This window comes from Castor canadensis, chromosome 1, assembly GCF_047511655.1.
Source record: "Castor canadensis chromosome 1, mCasCan1.hap1v2, whole genome shotgun sequence".
NCBI classification, from domain to species: domain Eukaryota; kingdom Metazoa; phylum Chordata; class Mammalia; order Rodentia; family Castoridae; genus Castor; species Castor canadensis.
Genome location: NC_133386.1, coordinates 201443852 through 201466491, shown reverse-complemented (window position 1 = coordinate 201466491; position 22640 = coordinate 201443852). Strand labels below are relative to the sequence as shown.

At 58.1% G+C, this 22640-nt stretch overlaps 1 protein-coding gene across 3 annotated transcripts; it reads right to left on the bottom strand.

Annotated features, from left to right (window-relative positions):
• Window positions 1-401: 401 nt before the first annotated feature.
• On the bottom strand, window positions 402-22224 carry Plcb3 (phospholipase C beta 3). Of its 3 annotated transcripts, none has more exons than XM_074048372.1 (32): window positions 17053-17293; window positions 14128-14205; window positions 13803-13871; window positions 13582-13722; window positions 13322-13401; window positions 13188-13241; window positions 13018-13093; window positions 12810-12910; window positions 12060-12226; window positions 11841-11987; window positions 10564-10804; window positions 10296-10380; window positions 10029-10215; window positions 9108-9301; window positions 8540-8636; window positions 8362-8446; window positions 7965-8089; window positions 7309-7463; window positions 7062-7223; window positions 6413-6512; window positions 6224-6328; window positions 5931-6022; window positions 4488-4641; window positions 4360-4395; window positions 4078-4270; window positions 3597-3750; window positions 3405-3481; window positions 3206-3295; window positions 3059-3116; window positions 2624-2710; window positions 2324-2543; window positions 402-1224 (listed from the first exon to the last, which is right to left on the bottom strand). In XM_074048372.1, exons 1-31 carry the CDS (start codon window positions 17149-17151, stop codon window positions 2340-2342), a joined length of 3693 nt encoding a protein of 1230 aa, XP_073904473.1. In that variant the 5' UTR covers window positions 17152-17293; the 3' UTR covers window positions 402-1224; window positions 2324-2339. The 3 variants fall into 3 exon arrangements, with proteins under 3 accessions (XP_073904473.1, XP_073904477.1, XP_020014648.1); XM_074048376.1 differs by lacking the exons at window positions 402-1224; window positions 17053-17293 and adding exons at window positions 18503-18576; window positions 22069-22224 and having other exon boundaries at window positions 2321-2543; XM_020159059.2 differs by lacking the exon at window positions 402-1224 and having other exon boundaries at window positions 2321-2543; window positions 17053-17292.
• Between the last annotated feature and the right edge of the window lie 416 nt (window positions 22225-22640).

Sequence of the window (22640 nt, the reverse complement as noted above, 5' to 3'; positions counted from 1 at the left end):
TTTTAAAAGATGTTTTATACATTAGGGAAACTGAGGCTCTTCTGGGGTGACATCCAAGAACAGAGACCAAGATGGGGTCAAAGCGGCGAGAGGAGCCAGGACTGCTGGGCTGCAAGGAGGCGGAGGGGAGCCGGACCCCAGGGACCGCCAGGCTCTTATCTCTAATATGGTAATTGGGAGCCGCAGCCCGGCCGGCCGCTGGAATTCTGCGCTCTGCAACCCCAGCCAGCGCGGCTCCCCAGGGGGGGTCATTTGCTCCTATTTGGGTCAGTCCTTGTGAGCTGCTACTGTGTGGCCGGCCTGGAGCCAGCGCTGCTCAGGGACCTGGCAGGGCGCGCAGGGCGGGGGCGGCGCGATCGCTAGGGAACGGAGAGGCTTCGCGCGGGGACCTGGAGCAGAGCTCAGATCCAAAAGATTTATTGGCGCCCAATCGCCCAGACCAGTGCTTCGTGCTAGGTGTACAGATGAAAAGCGCCCCCAAGCTCGGTGACGCTTCCCGGAGCTGGGGAGGGGCGGATGCAGGAAGATGAGTTAGAGTCATTGTCTGCTGAGGAGTGGACGAGGAAAAGTCGAGAGAGCAAAGGAGGCCAGGCTTCTGAGGGGCTCCAAAGCACGCCTGCAAGTTTGGCGCTTAGCTACATATTTAGAGTCAGGAATCCACATGGAGTGTCTGGGTAAGTGGAGGCCCACCAGTAAGGAGGCGAGTCCACTATCCAGAGCCCTGGACATGAGACAGGAGATCAGGCAGATTTGGGGGCAGGACAAGGATGACAGCTGGAGGAGGAAGCCTTGGGCAATGGTATTAACTGAAGAAGGGCCCAGGGCTGAAATCCCAGCCCTGGGACGGCCCTACTCTGGCCACCTTTTCTCTAGCCTCCTCACCCCATCTGTTTGCCTGAGGCTGCAGCAAAAACAAAGCAAAGAAAACACTTCATTGGCAGGAGATAAGCCCAGATAAGAGGCTGCCTTCCTGCGAGAAGGGAGCAGCCAGGCCCCAAAGCCAGGAAGCTGGGAGAGGCCTTGAAGAGGTGCCAGCCTGACCCTGCTGCAGGGCCCAGTGCCCCAACTGAACTGTGGGGTCTGTGCCGTTGGGGTCTCTGCAGCTCCACGCTTGTCCCAGACATGGAGCAGGTCTTCCAAACTGGCTGCAGACAGTCTGCCAGAGTCCAGACCACTCTGCCTCCAGGACATGCGTGGCTTCCATTGGGGCCTCAGTTTTCTCATCTGTAAAACAGGCAGAACATCTCCCTCACAGGGATGAGAGAGACATTTAGTGTTCCAGTTCTTGTGATGTCTGCAATAGTCAGCCTCCCTTCCCACCAAGGCTCCACCTAGCCAGTCCAAACAGCCTTAACAGCTGCAGGGAGGATGTTGGGCACTTGGGCTGGAGGGGGAAGGAGGCGGGGGGCCAGTGGTTCAGACCCGTAATCCTAGCTACTCAGGAGGCAGAGAGCAGGAGGATCGCAACTTGAAGCCAGACTGGTCAAACAGTTTGTGAGACCCTATCTTGGAAAAACCTATCACAAAAAAGGTCTGGTGGAGTGGCTCAAACTGTAGGCCCTGAGTTCAAACTGTAGTACTGCAACAAAAAGGGGGGTGGGGTCAGAGCCATCTTACTGAAGCAAGACCTGAGCTTCGAAGGGGGACAGAGAGCACCCAGGAGGGAGGAGGGTGATGACAAGAAGCCAGGACTAGGGCTGGGGGCATAGAGCACAGAAGAGGAAAACCTTGGGGAGACCAGAGCCTCCTCTGGGAGTTAGGAAGGTCACTTGCAGGCTCTGGGCAAAAGGGAAAAGTTCAAACCCAACAACCCTTTGCTAGAGGCCTGGCTACAGGGTCACAGCCCATTTTATAGATGAGGAAACTGAGGTCCCAGAGGAAGTGGCAGAGCCAGACCTGGGCCCAAGTCTTCTTACCCCAATCCACACTGCACACAGGGTCCCTGAAATCCACTTTTATTCATGTAAAAAAAAAAAAAAAAAAAAACCCAAAGAATGGAGAGAGGATGTGACCCCTACTTTGCAGAGCTCCAGATTACCACCTGTGCTCTCTAGGAACGGAGGGAAACACACCCATCTGGGGTGTGGGTATCATTCGTGGGGGACAGGGCCCCAACCCAGGCCCTTCCCTAGACTTGAGGTTCAGAAGGAGGGGCTGGAGACTGGTGGAGCCTCAGGAAAGTGAATGAGGGGAGTTAGTGTAGGGCCTTAGCCCCAGGTTTAAAAAAATAAAATTTCTAAAGATGAAAAGTTAAAAAAAACAAAGCATTAGTGTTTTCGCCTCCTGCTCTCTGCCCCAGTGCCCACCCTGGCCCTGTGGCCACCTCTTGCTCAGCCAGTTCACAGGTGCGTGTTCTCCTCCTGGCTCTCTGAGTCGGCGCCAGACAGATGCCCACTGCTCCGGGGCGTGTGGCCGTTGCTGGCACAGGCCACCAGGGGCCCATCCCCCAGCCCCTCCGGTGTCTCGCCCAGCAGGCTTCGACGGACCTCTTGGGGCAGCTTCTCCCGTTGCTCCTGACACTGCTGGGCCAACTGGGCCAGCAGCTGTGGGAGGAGGACAGTGTCATCACCAAGGCCAGGCAACCCAGCCCCTGCCCACCCACCCGCCTCCTCCATGGCCTCACCGCCATGGCCTCTTCTGTCAGCTCTTGAAGAACCTCCTGCTGCCTGGCCACCAGGCGGTCGTGCCGCTGTTTCTGGGCCTCCTCCAGCTGTGGGGTGGCAAGGGCTCAGCTGAGGGAGGGCCAGGGCCCCAGGGCTCTGGCTGGCACAGAAATCAGGTGAGTGAAGGTTCCTGGGGTTCTGAGATGACCAGGCCCATGGACTTCAAAACCATAGGGCACAGCTGCCTTCGGTTATGATGCACCAGGGGCTGTTGGTCCCAAGGGAAGGCTCTAGAAGCCCCAGGCATGGAGATGGGTTTCTTTTGGGCAGTACTGGTGTTTGAACTCATAGCCTCATGCTTGCTAGGCAGGCACCCTATCACTTGAGCCACTCCACCAGCCCTGGAGATGGGTTTCTGCTAAATGAAGGAAGGGTGGTCCAGGAGCCTCGCTCACCCGTCGGATGGAGTTGACTGACTCTGTGATGTGCCGCCGGTTGATCTCAGTCAGTTCCCTACAGGAGCAAGGTGGGATGGGCTCAGTGCCCAGGTACCCACCTTGCCACCCCAGCACCCAAAAGGCTCCAGGCCCTGACACTCTTACACCTCCTTCTTGTGTTTCTCCCTTGTCTTGGCCTCTGAGATACTGTTGTGGCGCTTCCTGTCCAGAATCTTCTGCAGTTCCTTCTTCTCCCTGCAGCACCACAGCCGGAGGTTGAGGTCAGAGGCAGGACTAGGGGGTCCTGTCCTCTTCCTGAGACCAGGAGGCCCTGCCCCACCCACTTAAGCTCCTCCGCCTCTACCTGTCATTCATCTCCTTCAGCCTTTTGAACTGAGTTGTATGTGCATCCAAGACGACCTCCCTGAACCGCTGTTGAGCCTGGGGACATGGGCAGCCAGGAGGTAAAAGGGCCGATGACAGGTCTACACAGGAGCCAGTCTCCCAAACAAAAACAAAAAGAAAGCAGGCTCCCTGGCCACCACATGCACCTCACCTGTTTCAGGTGCTCCAGCTTCCGCTCAGCCTCTGTGTTCACCTGGGCCTCCCTCAGCTCCAGCAGGCTCTGCACTTGCCTGTTCTGGAACTCTCGATACTGCTTCATCTCTTCCTCCTCCTCCTTCACATCCTTCGCATCAGCGGCCCCATCCCTGTGGGAAGACCCTTCTGAGTGATGTGAGATCCATGGCAGGAGAGGACAGTGGGGAGCCGTCACCCAGGTGAGATCTGTTATGCAAACCAGGAAGCCACTAGGGCCAGCAGCTGCACCGTTAGTTAGGGAGCCTGACATGGCAACTGCTTCTGGTGGGGGACTTTAAAAGATGGGTCACTCCCAGGGGAAAGAATGTGGTCTCAGTGGGGACTCATCTGCGCTCCTTGTGCCCCATGCCATCCCAGCAGGGGGACCACATGCACACGCACACACCACATCCGATGTTCCTGTCAATGTGTGCAGCAACAGGCCAGGAAACACTCACAGGGCACCTGGTGCAGGCCGGCACCTGCTCCCAGCCCGGGCCTGGGCCAGGCCATCAAGCAACCGGCGGGTGAGGGCTGCAGCCTTCCTGTGATGCTTCTTGAGCAACTCCCGCATGTCTCGCTCTTGCCGGCTCCGCAGCTTCACCAGGGTCTTGTGGCCTCGGAGCTCCTCTAGCGGGGTGGGGACCACCTCTGCCAGCCAGAGCAAAATAGGCAGGGGGGAGGTAGGAGGGGCCCCTCCCACCAGGTGGCCCCGCCCCCAGACTGGGCCCCACCCCTACCTGAGAGGATGCTGGCGATGAGGTCATCCCGCTGCCCTGGAGAGCAGAGCTATGGTGAGCAGCTGGGAGCCGTGCGGGGGTGGAGAGCCTCCCCTCTGCCCCACCCGCCAGACCAACCTGCCCCTTACCTGGGCTGTTAAGGGAGGTGCTGGCGGGGGAGGTGGCAGGGCCTGGGGGCCGACGGGGACTGGTGTCCAATGGACTAGGGGTGGGGTTTGTGGAGAGCTGGGACCCAGGCTGCTGAGACTGGGTCTCCTGGCAGGTGTCTGGGTCAACCTGAGCCTGCAGGGGTAGAAAGCAGAATACATACTCTTTCTAGAACCATCCTCCCAGGGCTCCACCCACCCCTGCCAGATGTCTCAGCTTGACTACCACACTCCTGTTCTATGAACCTGCATGAGAATACAGGTACAAAGAAGCCCCCGGAAACCCTGTCCCTTCCCTCCCCAGGAAGGAAAGACTATGTGAGGCCAGGCCCCATGCTTGTGCTCAGGAACGCCCGGATGGTTCTGGAAAGGTCTGGCCTAGTGCCAAGAATCCTCCGTCTCCCTGCATCCTTGCCCAGCTGCTCATCCTCCTCACTGCTCAGCTCCTGATTAAATCAGTGAAGGAAACGACCACAGAGTGGGCACCAGCCTCTCCCACTAACAGCTCAGCACAGCCCTAATTGCAGTTGTCTCTTTCCCGTCCGCCACAAGCCCCATGGGGACTGAGTCTGGATGTGTGGCTGAACCTCTACTCCTGACCCCTCCCCACGGGAGCTTCTACCTCTTCCTGGCTCTTAGGCCCCATGGCTGAAAGGCTTCCATGCCCTCAAAGTGCCCTGGTGAAGTGGCTGGCTTTGACCCTGAACCCCTGGCTTTGACCCTGCTTGGAAGTGGAGAATTTCCAGTCCAGGTCTGACCTGAAGCCTCTCCAATGCAAATGAGTGGTTTCTAGCTCCTTCAGATCCAGCCTGCGGCTGGGGCTGCAGGGTGGCTCAGTGGTAAAGTGCTTGCCTATCAGGTGTGAGGCTCTGGGTTCAATCCCCAGCAAGCAACCAGAAACCCCAGCACAGGGTACTGTAGCAGAAAGGCCCAGGCAGTGGAGACAGAATGCGCTGGAGGCCCAGGCAGGTCCCTTTGAGCTGAGCCATCCCCCACAAGCAGCCCATGGCCTTAGTGTCCCGTTCTACATGGGGGATGGTGGACCAAAGTGGGGCCTGGGAGGATCCAAGGAACCTTGGAAGTGACAGAGCTCATACCCGCCCGGGAGCCCGGGAAAGCGGGCATTCCGTATTCACTTGGCTTCACTGCCTGGTTTGGGTGAGACGGAAGAATGGAGAAAGGGGACAGGCTCTGCAGGCAGAGCCAGTGGTAGGGAATGCCTGGCGTCGGGCTTTGCAACAAGGCACTGAACCAGCTCAGACTGAGGAGCTGGAGGACCTCACTGGAGGTCAGGGTGGTGCAGGCAGGTCAGCCTTAACTAGCAGCATCACACACCTCCATGCCCACAGCATGGCGTCCACCGGGCCCCAGCATCCAGGCAAGCCCGAACCCTCCCAGGCCTGCCCCCATGGACACCAGACTCACCTCACTCTCTCCAATGAGGGCGGCCAGCTGCTTGGCCCGCTGGTCCATCAGGCTGACATGCTTAATAGGGTTGATCAGGGCCTCTGCATAGTCTGGGGGAGCAGAAGGCAGGGGCTCAGACAAAACCAAACCGCACCCTCTGCAACCCACCAGTCTCAGTGAAGCGCCGCAGACCCTTGGGGGTATTTACCACCCTGAATTCAGGCTACTTGGCTCGCCCACCCCCGGGCCCATGTGCTGGCCTTGTTCTCCTCCCTCCTTGGCTGGGCCCCAGCCTGCCCACTCCAGCTCACCCTGGTGATCATCGGGGATGTAGTCTGAGGCCTCGGTATAGATGAGCAGGGCTGGAAGGCTGAGCGGCTGGTTGGCCTCATTTCGCAGGCAGACGTAGTGGTATCCTGGGTGGGCAGAAGGGAAAAGTTGGATGGGCCTGGCTAAGTCCCTACAGCACCCCTGGAGCTGCCCAGAGCCCATGGCCTCACCTGAGCGGATGGCAGACACAGGCAGGATCCGGTGTCCTACAAATTTGCCGCCCTCCTCAAAGGCTGCAATGCGAAGTGAAGCCAGTGTGGGCAGCACCACCTAGGGGCCCAGACTGTGCTCAGTCACAGAAAGGAGCCAGGGCCACAGGGGCTGCCATGCCACAGCCATCAAGGCCTAACACTCAGCGCAGACCCTCAGACGGGACAGGCTAACCAATGCTGACCATGGCACACTGTCAACACTGAGCTGCTAACTGATCCACACCTCCACGGCCAGCATAAGCAGACAGACCCCTCAGGCCACAATGAGACAGGTCAGGTCATTGCCACCTCAGCAACAGAGTGAGCCATGAGCCTAGGACTGAGGACAGCCCCAGCCCAGCTGGGGAGCTGGGCTCCCCGGGGCAGCAGGAGTCATCAAGCACTTCCTGCCTCAGGGGTAAGGCAGGCTGGGTCAGTGGGACCTCCCTGTCTGTCCTTCTCTCACCCAGAGAGGTCCTGACCCTGGGACAGGTCAGCACCTGGGAGGTCCCGACAACCTCCTTCCTCTCCTGCCACCAGCATCTCTGCTTCCTGCTTCCCCACACGAGAGCCCAGGCAGATCTGGCTTGCTCTTCCTGCTCTGGGGTGGGCGCAGAGCCCAGCTCACCTTGGGGAAGTCAAAGGCCTCCTCATCCCACACAGGGTTGAACGAGTTCCCCTGGGACGTCCGTGTGCGGTACTTGCGCCTTGTGTCCACAGGGAGACCGAACATATCCACCTCCACATAGATGCCCACCTTCCTGTCCGACAGGAACTGCCCTGAGATCACCTGGAGTGGGTGAGCCAAGGTGGGTGAGGTGGCTGCTGAGTCTCACCCCCAGGATGCCCCTGACCCGAGCCCTCCTAGGCCCCACCTTGACCCGCAGGGCATTAGCCACGATGCCATCCACAATAGCCTCGGTGAAGGGGTCAAAGGACTTGTCCGGACGCCTCATGAATTCAGGCTTGAGCAGGTATCCGCTACGCCCATTGTACTCAAACACACCTGCGTTGAGCTGCATGGGCACATCTGGAGGTGACATGGCAGGGCAAAGGTCAGGCAGGGGCCAAGTGAGGTCAGGGGTCAGGCAGACAGTGCCATGCAGAGATGAGGCCAAGAATCATCAGGGGTCGGGTGGAGTTCAAGGGCCAGAGTCAGAGGTGGAATCAAATAGCTCAGGGCCAAGATCCAGGAGAGTAGATAGGTGAAAGGTCTAGCATCAGTCAATGTCTGGGTTTAGTTTCAGAATCTGGGATTAGGTGCTGGACATGGTGGTGCACGCCTGTAATCCCAGCTACTCTGGAGGCAGAAGTAGGAGGATCACAGCCCAGAGCTGACCCTGAATAAAAGATAGGGTCTCTATCTGAAAAACAAACTAAAGCAAAAGGGCTAGGGGCATGGCTCAAGTAGTAAGGCACCCTCTGTCAAGTATGAGGCCTTGAGTTCAATCCCTAGTACCACAAAAAAAAAAAAAAGGAACGCCAGTAAGACAGAAGGTGGGAGGTCAGGGTCAAGGCACTGGGGACTCACCCAGCGTCTGGAAGTTGAGTGCGACGAGCTGGCAGCCCACATTCCAGAAGAGCTGAGGCATGTAGTTGGAGGAGTCCACACGGGTGCCCTTGGGGTAGATGCGGCTGAGCTGCTGCTTGTTGTATCTGAGGTTGGCAGTCAGGGTCACACGGGTACCAGTGCCACCCTATGGGCCTCCTCCCCCTGTAAGCCCAGTACCTGTGAATCCCACCCCCTGAAAATCTTTGTTCCTGCTGACCTCTGCCCCTGCTTTTCAGCCTAGCTAGGTCCCAACACAGTCCAGAGTTGCCCAAACCCTGTGCCAGGTGTGCAAGGCCAGGCCCCTGTGCAGATGGCTTAAGTGAGACACCCACGAGCATCCCACCCCGTCCCCTGCCCACAGCGCCTGGGAGGATACTCCACGAACTCCATGGGGCTCTTGGTCAGTTGCTCCATGGCCTTGGTCTCCACAAAGGAGGACATCTCAAAGCACTTGTTCCTTTCTGGGGTGGGTGGAGGGAAGGTGTCAGACCTGCCGGAGCTCAGAGAGGCAAGCTCTGCCCTCCATCTAGCCCTCGTCACCCAGCCCCACTCACTTCGAGCAGCCTCAAAGGATTTGAACTTGACTGGCTCAATATAGTTGACGAGTGTTGACATCTCCTCAGTGGCGTTGACCTCACTGCTGGCTGTGCCCTGCAGCCCGAAACTCAGGGTTAGCCATGTTTGGTGTTCCTGCACTGGCCCCCTCTTCTTGCACTCTGCTCCTGCCACCCAGTCTTAGCACGTGGTGCTCCCACTTCCTCAGGTTTGCCTACCCCAACCTCTCTGCTCAGGTGACTCGCCCTACCCTCCAATTCTGCACCCTAACTCACTCTTCCCTGGTCAACATCATGAGCGCAACTACACTCATTTCTATGCCTGTTCGTTTTTATTTTTTGGCAGTACTTGGGTTTGAACTCAGGACCTTACGCTTGCTAGGCAGGTGCTCTACCACTTGAGCCACTCCCCTAGTGCCTGTTTATTGAAGGCCCTCCCCACACACCAAGCTCCAGGACAGCAGGATAACATCCACCCAGTTCACGGCCAGACCCAACGCCCAGCGCACTCCTGACACCAGCTGGTGCTCAGCAAACCTCCCCCCACCTGCCCGCCTATTCACCTGACCTCATCTGTGGTTGGCTTTTTGGGGTCTGTTGATTCCTCCTCTTCCTCCTCTTCCTCCTCATCCTCACGGTCAGCATCAGGACCCCGGCTCAGGCCCTCCTCACCCAGAGACTTTTGGGGCTCCAGGCTGGGCTTCTCAGGCCCCACATCCTCCCCATTGCTCAGGCCTGGACAGCTGTCAGAGCTGGGGGACCCTACAGAAGACAGAGGCACAAGAGGTCAGGGGTCAGAGGTGAGGACCACACATCAGTGCTGCTGAGAAAGCCCAAGAGTTATGCCTAGTAGGCGTGAAGGCAGCTCGGAGGGAAGCCATGGGTACTCTTAGGGCAGTGGCCTGGCAAGAGGGCAGAGTCAGGGTCAGATGGCATGAAAAGCAGAGGTAGTTCGGGGGGGGGGGGGTCACAGGTCAAAGGTGAAGGTCCAGAGTTATAGAGAACAAAAAGACAAGAAGTCAGGAACTGGGATATAACCGCCTTAACAGTGGAGTAAATGATGACAGGATAGGGTTATAGGTCAGCTTCAGTCAGAGCCATACCCAATGGAGGCCTCAGTGAGGTGAGCAGGGGTCAGATGAAGAGGAACCTCAATAGAGTGACAGGGTAAAAGGACAGCTGAAATTATAACCACTGGGTTGGGTAGAGTCAGTAGGGATCACAAAACGAGTCAGGGGCCTGAAGGTCACACCCGAAGTGTAGGTAGGATGCTCACTGAGGGCAGAGTTCAGAATTCAGAGCCCAACCCTGGCTGGGGCACAGGCTCTGTGAGGGTGGGGAATGAGGGGTCTTTGGCTGGATGGAGCTGGGTGAGGTGTGTGTGCTGGGGTCACACACAGCACAAGGTGGTGGGGGGCCAGGTGGGTGGAGTCGGACTCCAAGAGGTGCAGCAGCTGGGGGGTAAGGTGAGAGGTTAGGTGGGCCATACCAAGCTGGGGTGAGGAGGGCTCAGTGGCGGCGGAGCTCTCGCTCAGCGCCGAGTTGCTCTGCTCCAGTGGCCGCTTGCGCACGGAACTGCTGGGGACGCCTGCGCTGGGCCGGTGCCGCTTCTTGTTCTTCACCAGGATGCGGCCCATCAGGTCCTGTGGGCTGGGCAGGGCGACGCCAGGAGCCAGCTGGGTGGGCATGGACAGGTCAGGGTCTGCTGAGGACTCTCAACCCTCACATGCCCTTCCCTAGCTCTAAGCCCCCATACCGGGTACTTGTCCAGTGGATCAATAAGCAGCGCGTCCCCGAAAATGGAGCGGCAATACTCAGCCATCTTGGCCTGCTGCTTTGCCCTGTGGGGCCAAGGCCAGAGGTCAGAGGCTCCTGGGGGAAGCTGGGGCAGGGCAGGTCAGAGGCCCACAGGGTGGGTGGGGGTTCCCGGGGCCGAAGGTCACCAGAATATAGTGGAAGGAGGTGCCTGGGTCCCTCAGGGGTCCCCCATCATATCTGAGGTTGCCAGGACAGGATCCACTCACGAGTCCACGTGGTTCTCGAAGGACAGGATGACAGGGTAGGGCGAGGTCTTGAAGGCAGACTCAGCAATGGCCTCAAGCACGTCACGCAGTGGCACCTCAGTGGTCATGGTGAAGCCGTGAGTGATGAAGGGCTCCTCTTCCGGGGGCCGCCCCTTCCACACGTCCAGCTCTACACAGCGGCAGCCCCATAGCAATGCCTGGCGGTACATCTCCACAGACGAGGTCCCGGCCAGCTGTCCCGCTGGGGGTGAAGCTGCGTCACCATTCTGATCCAGCCCCATCACCACCCCTGCTCTGTGCTGAGCCAGGCAGCTGGGGCACAAAAGCCCCTGCACAGCCCAGTCCAGCCCTGCCACAAGCTGGCCAGCCCTGCCACTCCTTCACTCACTATGGAGTCAGGAGCCCCCGGGGTAGGGCCTGCATCCTGCCTCCAGCCTCCAGCCATGGTGTCCACACTAGGCAGACACAGAGCTGGCATGTGCCGATGCTCACAGCCACTTTGGCTCTTCCTCCGAGGCTCATCATCTCTCAGATAAATACCCAACTCCCACCTGCCCCCAATCCTGAACACATGGACTCTTCCCAACAGCCTCCACAGCTGCCCAGGACCTCTCCAGGGTCTCCCTGTCTCCACTCCTGTGCCCGTCTCTGCCCTGGCCTCACCATCTCCTGCCTGGGGGACCGACTGCAGGCTTCCTGCTTCCCATCCACTGTCTACAGAGTACCTGGCGTCAGCCTTCTAAAAACATACCAGGTTACTTCCCCTCCCCTGCTTTGTGCCCTCCAAAAAGCCTCTGTCCCACTCAGAATGAGTCCAGAGGTCTTCTAGGCCTGCCTCTGGCCCTGCCTCCCTCTTTGGACCTCTTTCTCCATGTATCTGTCCCCAGCCCGTGTCCCACCTTGCCCCCTGGCCTCCTTTCATCTTTCTGCCTCAATTTCTTGGCAGTGCTGGGGATTGAGCCTAGGCTCCTGCACATGCCAGGCAGGAGTTCTATCACTGAGTTACACTCCCCCAGTCCCTTCTGACCCCACTAAGCAGTCTCCTGCCCAGGCCTCTGCACAGGCTATCTCTCCACAACCCCAGCTGTGTGCCCTCAGCCCCTTCCCAATATCCCTGGGATCCAACCCACAGAGACACCTGTTCCTGGAGCAGGCTCTCTGTTCCCTGGCCCCCTCTCCAGCACTGGCTGATGAACAAGAACCGAAAGAGCAAGGCAATGCAAGGACCAGAGGCAACGGACAGAAAGCACGGGTGCTGGTGCGCCCCTCCTGCTTACCCGTGAGATAGGTGTTGTGTGAGGAGTTGATGAAGTAGGAGCTCAGAGGCTGGGTCATGTCCATGCTGAGGTCCAGAGCCTCTAGCGGCAAGATGCCGTTCTCCTCCCCTCCCAGGTAGCAGCTGAATCCCTCCATGGACATCTGGTCTGGAGGTGGGCATTAGCAGGTCAGCTGAGCCCTCCTCAGCCACCCCCACCTCCCGTGCCCCCAGCACTCACCGCGTTCCAGGAACTGCTTGTTGTGCTCATACTTCTCGATGAGCAGCCGGGCCTGGGAGGGCCGCAGGGGTGGGTATAGCACCTCGTTGAGTCTTGGGTCTCTTTGCTTCTGGTTGATGAAGTCCATGAGCTGTTCCAGCGTCAGATATGGCTTGCCCTTGGCACCTCTGGAGGGACCCAGATGCTTGGCCAGGCTGGAGCCTCACCCCCACCCCATCCATGCCACACCCTCACCCTGGGAGGAGGAGTCGCCTAGCTCCAGCCTCCACAAGTTGCTGTCCCTTCTGGGCCTCAGCTCCACCTTCGGGGTTGTCAGGGCAGCAGATGAGCTGGCATTGGCTCTGGCTCTGGCTCTGTCAGCCGCTAAACGCTCAGCCCACCACACTGTGCTTCCAGACTCTGGATCCAACACACTTCAGCCCTCGCTTGCTGTGTGGCTCAGGCAGGCCCCACAATGCACCTGAGCCTCTTGGTTCTCATCTGTGGGGTGGGTTGATTAAACCAACCCTGGCAAAGATTGGCACAGAGCTACAAAAACCTCTGCTCTGAGCATGGACACATCATGGGGAGGTCCCCTCCTTTCCCCTCAGTGCTCTGGGACCTATTTGCCAGCGCCCCTTCTTGCTAGGCACACTAAGCAGAAGTCAGACAGGGGAGCATGGGGACAGGGGAGCATGGGGACAGGGGAGAAGATGTGGGGGTTGGGGAGAAGATGTGGGGGTCGGGGAGGGATGGGCCTAGCCCTCTCACATCTCCAGCAGGATCTTGTCAATGTCTGGCCGCAGACACAGCTTGTTCAGGAACCGCTCAAAGATTTTGAATGAAAACTCATCAGGCCGGATGGACTCACTCTGAGGGTGAAGGAGTGTGGGGTGAACTTAGGGTCAACGAGCCCCAGAGGAGAGGGAGCCTACATCCAGATCCAAGCCTGTTCCACCACTACCCCTGGCCTACACACCCGGTTGAAATTGAGACCACAGGACTCCAGCGCAGTCTCCACCCGTTTCTTGTCTGCTGAGAACATCTTCAGGATGCTGATGTGAGCGGGAGGGGTCAGGGTCAGTGGGGGGGGGCAAAGGTCAAAGGCTGGGTCAGGAGAGAAGATGCTGTGGGGAGAGGGATGCTCACTTCTTGACAGGAATCCGGCCATCCTGGTTCACCTGCAACTTCAGCTTTGTGTATCTGGGGAGGCAGGTGCAGGGTCACAGCCTGGGAGGGGCCCCCTGAACCCCCACTGTCCCCTGGGGTGGGCCAGAGCTCACGCTTTGCGAAGGAAGGTGTTCCGGGAGGCATTCTGCGCCAGAATGTTCATAGCGAGCTTGAACAGTTCCTCGGACCAGACCTGGGAGGGTGCAGGCAATATCGGGGGAGAATGTGAGCAGGGGGCAGCGGGACTGGCCCAGCCACAGCCCACACCCAGAATGGGATCTGGTGCACAGTAAGTCAGAGAATAGCTTGGAATAGTAGGTGCCCAGAAAATGAGGCAGCCATTCCCCTGGGTGGTCCCTCAGTCCCAGCCCACCTTGACTGTGTCATCTTGCACGGCCATGAAATTCAAGAATGTGGTGTTTACTGGGTCTGGGCCAGCCACCACCGTCATCAGCTTCTCCTCCAGGCGGGCATCAGGGCCCCCAAAGCCCAGGACTTCCCGAATCTTAGGGTCCTAAGTAGTGAGAGCCAAGGGTGAAGAGTATGTCCTATTCCTCACAGCCTTGTCCCTCAGTCCCAGATCCCATCACTTACCTTGGGCAGGCGGGCATAGCGACCTGTCCGTGTGTCCCTGATTGAACTGATGTCTAGTATGTCCACCTCCTGGGGAAACCAGATGCCAAAGGAGGGTTGCAGGGCTAGAACAGGAGCCCCCAAACTCCCCACTCAGGCCAGGGAGTGGTCACCCCCTGGCTGTGGCCCCAGCCTCAGCCCCCGCCCATAGCACTTCCTGTCTGGGGAGCCTGGGAGAGGTCAGCCAGCAGCTGGGCCCCACTTCCAGTACAGGGAGGGGCGGGCAGAGGGGGGGTCTCCAACAGGGGCCCAGGCCTGAGCCAACCATACCAGCATCTGCCCTCACCATGTTGGGTCCCGTCCAATATAAGAAGAAGCCATCATGATCCACACGCAGAGTCACCAGGTTCCGACTGGAGGCCTCCTGGGGACAGCACAGGACAACAAGGCTCAGGGAGAGAGGGCTGCAGCAGGCTTAGACCCTGGACCCCCTCTAGTGCTCTATCCCAGTATTTCTGCCAATGAGCCCAAAGAAAGCCTCACCCAGCTTATAGGTTCTCCTTAGGACAAAGACGAGGTCCTCAGTGTAACATTCAGTGTTCTGGCACCAAGGCCCCTCCCAGCCTCACCTTCTGTGCCCTATGATTCTGTCACATGGGCCACTAGCTACTTTTTCCCCAGCTCCCAGCTTTCATTGCATTGTTCTCTGTGGTAGGCCATCCTTGCCTTCCTTCTCTACCCACAAAATCCAGCTGCCTGCTGGGGAGACCCCAACCCCATCCTGGGGTCAGTTTCCCCACAAGTCCTGAGAGCTCCATGAGGATTAGAATGTTTATGGGGTAAAGGCAGAGGGTTTGAACGTCTCACCCTATAGCTCTTCTGTGTCCCTTGGGGCCCCACAATGGCTGGCCAGCCACCCAATCAGCCACAAAGTGCATCATCCAGCACCCTGCACCTCAGATCCTCATGGCCTCTAGGCCTACCAACATCCTACAGAAGCCAAAGGGTCCACAGCAGGACTGAGCAGTGAGCTCCATCGTCTCCCGAACAGCCCTGTGACCAGCAAAGGGAGGGAAGCCAGCAGCCAACATCCCCATTTGCTGAGGGCCCAGTCCCTGGCACACTCCCAGAGCCACCCCAAGTGACTCAGGACCAGCAGACAGAGAGGTGTCCTCAAGAGCTGAGACTCGCCGATGACAGTGGCTCACGTCTGCAATCCTAACTACTTGGGAGGCTGAGATCATGAGGAAAACAGTCTGAGGCCAGTCTCAGCAAAGAGACCCCATCTCCAAAATAACCAGTACAAAATAGACTGGAGGTGTAGCTCAAGTAGTGAAGCGCCTGCTTTGCAAACTCAAAGCTCTGAGGTCAAACCTCAGTCTCACAAAAAAAAAAAAAAAGAGCTGAGACTCAGCTAGGGCTGGAGTGGCCAGGTGGCTAACCAGAAGAATGTGCCTCCAGCCAGAAGAGGACAATCCTGTCACCAAACATACAATGGTTCACAATCCCACTCTGTGCCAGGTGCACTTCGAAGCACTTAATATCCAGGAGCCCACTTTGGCCTCCTAACAACCCTTCAAAGTTGAAATAGATGTACCATTTCACCCCATCTTACACAAGGAAACTGAGGCATAGGAAGGCTATGGCTTACCCAAGGTCAAGAAGAGACCCTAACGCCAAGGAGGCTGAGGAAGGCGGATCAAAAGTTCAAGGGCAGCTTGGGCTACATAGCAAAACCCGCCCCCCCCCCCAAAAAAAAAAGGAGCCCAGATTTGCAGGCAGTACAGTTCCAGAGTCCTATGACCCGGGAAACAGGGAGCCAAGGCTCCTGCACGACTGCCAGCTCCTGGTCTTAGCCCCAACCCCAGCAGTGAGGCCTGGACTAAGCCTCCTGTCAGACCTCAGTCTCCTCTTCTGGAGAATGGGGATTGAACCAGCCCCGCCCATGCATGCTTTGCTTACAAAGAAAAGCGACTGATCTGGGGACCAGGGGGACTGTGGACCCCCAAGCCTTTGGGTTGTATGGTCCTCCCACACCAGTGTGCAACCCTGGCACCAGGCCCCAGTTCCCTCCTGGGGATTCCCAACACTGCCCAGGGGCTAAGGCCCTCCAGTACAGCGATGAGGGAGAATTCTGTGGCTACCGCCCTCAGGCTCCCCATGAAGTCCCTCTCCAGAGGTCTGGTGGCCTGTGCAGGCCCCTTGCTGTCCAGTCCCAAGCCCTGGTCAGCACTCCCACCCCACCCCCAGGGCCCTTTCCCGGTTCCCACTTCCTTATTTGGATTTATCACACTGCAAGGAAAAGGAGAAACTTTTCCCTTCAGGCTGGCCTGGGGGGAGGGGGTCTCCCCGCGCCGAGGGTGCCCTGGCACCCCTAGCCGGCACACCTGCCGCTGAGGCCACGCCCCCAGCCCCTCCCCCCAGCTCCCCCGCCTGCCCCACCCAGCCGGAAAGGAACCCAGCGTCTTCCAGGCCTGTGGCCTGACTGGGAAGGAATAGCAAGGAAGCTCTGGCCGCACGGTGGACGCCCTGGGGAGGAGGGGCCCAGGGGACATAGGAGGGGACAGTATGAAAACGTGGGTGGAGCTCAGAATTAGGATAGGCAGCCGCAGGTGGGCGCCTGGGCATCTGGGAAGCACTAGAGGCAGGGCAGGTAGAAAAGAGGGGCTGGAATTTATTGGGGTTCAAAGTCCCCAAACTAAGGAGTGGGGAGCAAAGTTCTCCTGGGGTGGAGGAACTTGGGGGGCAAAGTCTCCACTAGGGGGTGACTTGTGCTCCCACCGGAGCAAGCAGCAGGGCGCAGGGGTGCCAGGCGGGAGAGAAAGAAAAGTGATGAATGGAAAAGGATTGCTCAGGCCACGGCCCCGGGAAGAGAGGGTCCCTGCGACACCCACCCAGAATGAGGATGCCCTGGGCCGGCCGGGGACTCCAGCGACACGCAGGGGTCTGGGGACCGGGATCGGGAAAACAGAATTAGTCTGGCAGGGAGGGGTGGGAAAGGGCGAGTGCAGAGGGGACGGGATTTATTGGGGTTCAAAGTCTCCACTAGGAGTGGAGACACCAATTTATCAGAGCTGAGGGACTGGGCTGGGGGGACAGTCTTCATTACGGGGACGACAGGGACTCAAGTTTCCGGAGTGCAGCTAGGCTGGAATGGGGGGCGGGGGGCGGCGTGGGCAGACAAGGCTTGGAGTGCGGATCCCCGGCATCCGACTGAGCGTGAATGAAGGAGTCCCCGGATCTGGACAGAGCAGGCGGCCGCGGCACTTACCTCGTCCCATTTGATGAACTTACTCCCGCGCCGCAGGGTCTCCACTACGGTGGGCGGCTCCAGCTGCAGCGCGTGGACGCCGGGCCTGGCGCCCGCCATGGCCCAGCCAGGGACGACTCGGGGACCCACGGAGCCCCGACGGGGACCGACGGCGCCACTGCTCCCTCCGCGCGCTCCCGCGCGGCCCGCTCCAATCCCGCGGCGTCAGCGCCTGCCCGCCCGCCAGTCTGTCCCGGACCGACCGGAGCCTCGGCGGCGGGGCCCCGCCCCCGCCTCCGCCCCCGCCCCGCCCCGCCGGGAGGCACCGCCCCCTCCCCACCTCGTCTGGCGCGCCCGCCCTGCGTCGGCGCCCCCTGGCGGCTGGGGCGGCGACTGCAGCCAGGGGGGATGGGGCAGGAGCAGACATGGATGGGGGCGGCGGGGGGGGGGTCTTTAGTGGCAGGCTCGGCAGGACCTTTGTCTGCGGGAACCTGGCGTGAGGGGAAGGTGATTGGGACCACGGGGCTGTTGGGGTGCAATTGAGGACGCTGCTTAAGATGGGCAGTCAGGCCGACGAGGGTTCTGAGTTGGAGATGACAGAAGTACTAGTGGAGGGCAGGACATGGACCGGGGGTCGCAGGGCCTTGTCCCGGCTCAGCTCCTGTCGCATTTAGCTGAGTGCAGGAAACGCGACCCCCACCCTACTCCCGCCCTCACTTCGTCTCAGCTCCTCCTGCTGCAGCTAGGTCCCCCCTCCCTGGGAGCACTTAGCTGGCTAATGGGCCTCCCGCAGGCAGGCGCCCCTCCCCCGTCCCTAGCCCCAGGATGCTCGGCACCTGCCACCTCCTTTGAGGACCCAGACATTCTGGCCTTACAGTACAGCCTCCTTGTGCTGCTGACCCTATGACCAAAGCCTGTCCCCAAGGGCCTCTAGACTGAAAACTGCTATGTGAAGGCTGGTCGTTCGCCCAGAGGGGCCAGAAGCCGCATGGATGCCACCAAAGGAGGGACTCTCCAGTGCCTGGCCCACAGCAGGTGCCCTGAAATCTGTGTTCCAGCGTTCCAGCGATGGGAGGAAGGGAAGAGGAAGGCACATGGGCACTAGGCTGGGTGGGGACTGCAGCCCCTCCCGCAGGGCTTGGCTGGGGGGGCTCCTGCCTGGGGGCCCCTGTGGGAGCCCCCCCAATACAGAGGCGGCAGCAGCAGCAGGTTTAAAGTAGAACTCATCCAGAGGGGCCAGCCAAGTCACCTAGAAACCCAGAAAGAGTTAGAGCTGTTCTGGGGGAGGAGGGGTCAGCCAAGGAGGAGCTGCCCTGCAGGCCCCTGTACCCAAGACTTCCAGACCCTCCGGGGAGCCTGGTACTGTCCTCCAAATCCTCACCATGTTGGCTGAATCTCCTTACCTTTGGCTGTAGCCCCGTGGGGTATGATTATGATTACCACTGAGGCCCAGACAGGGGAAGGGACTTACCCAAGATTATACAGCTTCCTTGGAGGAGTTCAACCTCTGACTTTCTGACTTGCCTGCCGCCTCTACTTGCTGCCCTGCAGGAGACAAGGAAAGGGGGGCAGGACCTGTGATCCTTGTCCTCTCTCACCAGGGCTCCACAAGCATCTCCCTCAGAGACCCAGGGACCACCCAATCTCATAGGGAGAACAGAACCCTGCAGGGTGGAAGTTGGCCTCTGTCCCATGGGCCTGGGTTCAAGTCCAGTGCTCTCAAACAGTGGAACTGAATCTCTCCGTGTGTCATTCATTTTGTCCAGAAGCTAAGAACCATCAGGAGATGAAACATGGGTGGGAGGTAGAGACAAGCAGCATGAATTCAAAGAGTGGAAAGTTATGGGGGCATTAGGGAGGAAGGAGGAAAGAGCAGCTCCAGGACAAGCGATCCTCGAACCCTCAGACCCTGTCTGACCCTAGGCCTCAGGCAAGGGGCCGTCAGAGAAGCATCCCACGGCAGTCCTTGGAAAACAGGGTGGAAGCTGTTTGCAGGGCCAGGGCCTCTTCTCCCCCCACCCTCAGTCTCCTGAGGCCAGGGCAGCCACCCATTAGAGGCCTCTTTCCTCCTGGACATTTTTTTTCCATCCTTGGTAATGGTAATGGGGTTTCTCAGCAAGCAGTAATGGTGGAAGAAAGGCAGCCCTTCTGGCCTCTACCCTCGATTAAGGGAGCAGTCTTAACCCATTGGACCCTCCCCAGAGCCTTTGCTTCATCAAGGCGCTGCAAGCAGCCTTAGCTGCACTTTGGTGGGAAGGGGCCAGAATCCTGGGAGGGGTGGGACTTGGGAGGCCAGAGCCTGAGGCTGGAAGGATGAGAGCAGCCACACACTCCAGTCGCTGGAGGGCCCTGTGAGAAAGCAAGGCAGTCAAGCCATGGCTGGGATGCAGGCACTTGAGCACTGAGCTCTAGGCCACCAACTACAGGGAGGTCAGGACACTCAGACGCCCGAGGAGGCGCAGGGGAGGTGAGTGACTTGCCCACTACCTCTCAGCCTAGTGGGCAGAGCCAGGATTTTAATTCAGTCCTTCCACTGCAGGCCAGGATGCTGGGCAGGGCAGAACTGCCTCCAAGAAGGCAGTAGGCCAGCATGCCCATCTGCACCCTGTGCCCTGGTCAGGTGGTCATGAGAAAAAACTAGATGGACAGGGAAGGCCACAGGAATCTGGGGATGGCACAGAAGGTGGCCAGAGGGAAAGGCAGGAAAGGCATGCCTCAGAAAGGGGCCTGACACTTGGACTGAACTGTGACCTTTACATCATCCCTAAGGGGGAGAAGAAAGGGCAGGTCAGTGCTCAGGGGCAGAGCTGTGGGATGGAGTTGGGGGCCATTCAAGTGTGTCCTTCCCTCTATCCTTGAGGACCCCAAGACCCCAATCAATGCTGGGATTCAGGAAGAGCTCACCTGTCCTGGTAGTGTAAGGTGGAGCACAGTGGGGCACTTGGATATGGGTAAAGTGACTGTCCCATCAGGCCAGGCTTGGAGCAGGAGGCCAGGCTGCGGGTGGGCAGGTCCTGCCTAACCAGCAAGAGCCACGGGTCAGTGTTCCCAGTGTCTGCAGTCTTGCTGAAGGGCCACTAAGCCAGCCGGGGGATAGGCTGGGGAGAGAGGGGACTCCCACTCTATGATTCCCCTGGACTGTGCTCTGGAGCCTGCTCCCCCCTGCTCAGCAAGAAGTCCACCTCATCACACACACACACACACACACACACACACACACACACACACACACCATTCCTCTGTTCTCTATTACTGCTCTCCAATTATAGAATGAAGAAAAAGCCTAAAGTCCTGGGTTCAAGTTTAGAGGCAGCAATATCTGTGTGAGCTTGGGCCAATCTCTACCCCTCTCTGAACCCACCTGCTCAGAGGGCTTCTGCCTCCAGCATCCAGAAAAATGGTGTGTGTAGGGGCCAGGACTTACTGCTTTTGGAAACCCGAGACTTTGTTGAGGACTAAAGAGGGTGAGCTTTCAGCTATGGAAGTCTGAGATGGAGCTGTAAGACCTTGTTAGGTAGCATCCAGGGGGGAGGAGGGGAATGAGTAGAGACCCTGCATAGAAGCAGCGTGAGTTACACAGCCCGGGCTCAAAAATCTTACTCCCCCTTTCCCTAACCCTGTGACTTAACCTCTATGGTGTTGAATGGAATTTAACTTTCCTATTTAGTTTGTACCATTCTTTCACTCAGTCATTTGTTCAGTCAATAAGGTGGAGCTGCCTGGTCTGACACTTTGAGGTGCTGGGGTTCTGCAGGGAGCAAGTAATTTCCTAGAAAATGTGGCTTTGAGGAGGCACAGGCTGACCCAAGCCTGGGCTTTAGTAAATGAAGTCTACAGAGCTCTGAGCCCCAGGAGCTCACAAATTAGAAATGGAAGAGAGACAACAAATGAATGAAGGAGACAATTAAAAGATACAGAAAATCAGAGCGAGAGAACAGATGAATAGCCTGCTTAAGAGCACAGAGGACCTGTGGGGTGAGGAGCCGCAGGAAAGTGAGTGCCATGCCCTGCAGTGGAACCAAATGAGTGGGGGTGGAGATCAGGCTGGGCCCTGCTGTGAGTGACTCCATATTGTATGGAACAGTAGCTTTCAGGCCTGTGCTTACCCTGAGTGACTCCATTTTATACAACAGCAGTTTGCTGCATTTTGAGTGCAAATGCTAAGGCAGAATAACTCTTCATCTTGTTTGCACAAGTAAATAACCATCATCCATCCAGCATAAACCATGAGGCAGACTGATAAATAACTATTTATGCAAATAAAAGATTGCTACCTATGAACTTATCAAATTAAATCAGGAACACATGGACACATGGGTGTATCCAAACCATATTTAAAAAACTTGATATACGAGCTTATTAATCACACTAAATGTAACCCCCCCTCACCTGGATCATATAAAAGAAGGAACACCCCACTGAGATGTGTGCCTGGTACTCATCACAAGCCTCATCCAGGAGAACTGGCACAGTGAAGTGCCTCCACCTGTGTCTCTGGGCTTTGGCCCATTTCAAACTGACACTGGAAACAGCTTGCCACCTGGACTTGCATCGGACAACTCAGCCCTGAACAGCTCTGCACTTACCTGCTTCCCTGCAGGTTCCCAAAACTGCTTATGGGGTTCCCTGCAGGGACTTTTCCTTGCATCTGTAACAGCTCTCTCTGCCTGATACAGAGTACTTTGAACCCTGCAGCCTCTCTATGCTCAAGAGGCTTTCCTAACCTTTTCTACCCATTCGTCACCCACACATGTCGTTATGTGAGGTGTAATGTATGACATTGAGTTAATATCAATTAAAATTGGAATAAAAGAACCTGTGGTTACCAATGGCCACGAATACCAAATGAAATCAGGAGTACTTGGTGAATTAAAGCCGAGGAAATAGATGCAGCTTGTGAATTTATTGTTATTCAATAAATTCGGACATTGTGGAAAGACACAAACGTGTCGGTCCGTTGCTGGCTTAGCTCGCTCTCGACAGTGGTCTGGATAAACGCTCATTCTGGGTTCCGGGTCAGCGGCTATTATTAATTACCTTGATTGTCGTACGTCCCGCTTCCCCACCTTCTGTGGGAGTTCCCCCGCTTTGTACTCGATCAGGTTGCCGGCAGCTCGGGCTGAGCCCAGCCCAGCCCGGCCAAGTTTGCGCTCCCCGGCCCCCCGCGGCGAGGGGCGGCCTCGCGGGCCCAGTACGGACTACATTTCCCACAATCCCCGCACGGCCGCCATCTCGGCGGGTGGGCGGTGGCTGCCTTGGGTCTGGCTCTTCAAGTCAGGAGGCCAGTTGCACGCCCCCCCACACACACCCAGCCTTCTCCGTAAAGGGCATGGAACACCTTCCCGAAGGGCGTCCGGACACCTGGACAGCGTCTGCCGCCTTTTCCATTCCTCCACCCCCGAGAGCCCGGTCCACGTGTGGGTCAGCGCGGGGAAGCCCGCTCGCCCCTTGCTGGCCAAGGGTGGTAGGACCCAGCTATCAGAGTCTCCCCAGATAGCAGAGTCTCCCACGTCTCCTGCTTGGGCCCCCGCCCTGCCACAGTGCCCATCTCACTCCAAGCCTAGGTAGCCCCTGTTCTTATCTCAATGAGAACAGAATAAGAAAAGGTC

Excerpts from the sequence above, each read along its gene's own strand:
- Plcb3 (XM_074048372.1), bottom strand. The coding sequence starts at position 17,151 with ATGGCGGGCGCCAGGCCCGGCGTCCACGCGCTGCAGCTGGAGCCGCCC. Across the intron at positions 12,911-13,017 it reads GTGGTCTCAATTTCAACCGG|AGTGAGTCCATCCGGCCTGA; the intron begins GTGTGTAGGCCA and ends CTTCACCCTCAG. Across the intron at positions 6,329-6,412 it reads TGTGTCTGCCATCCGCTCAG|GATACCACTACGTCTGCCTG; the intron begins GTGAGGCCATGG and ends CTGCCCACCCAG.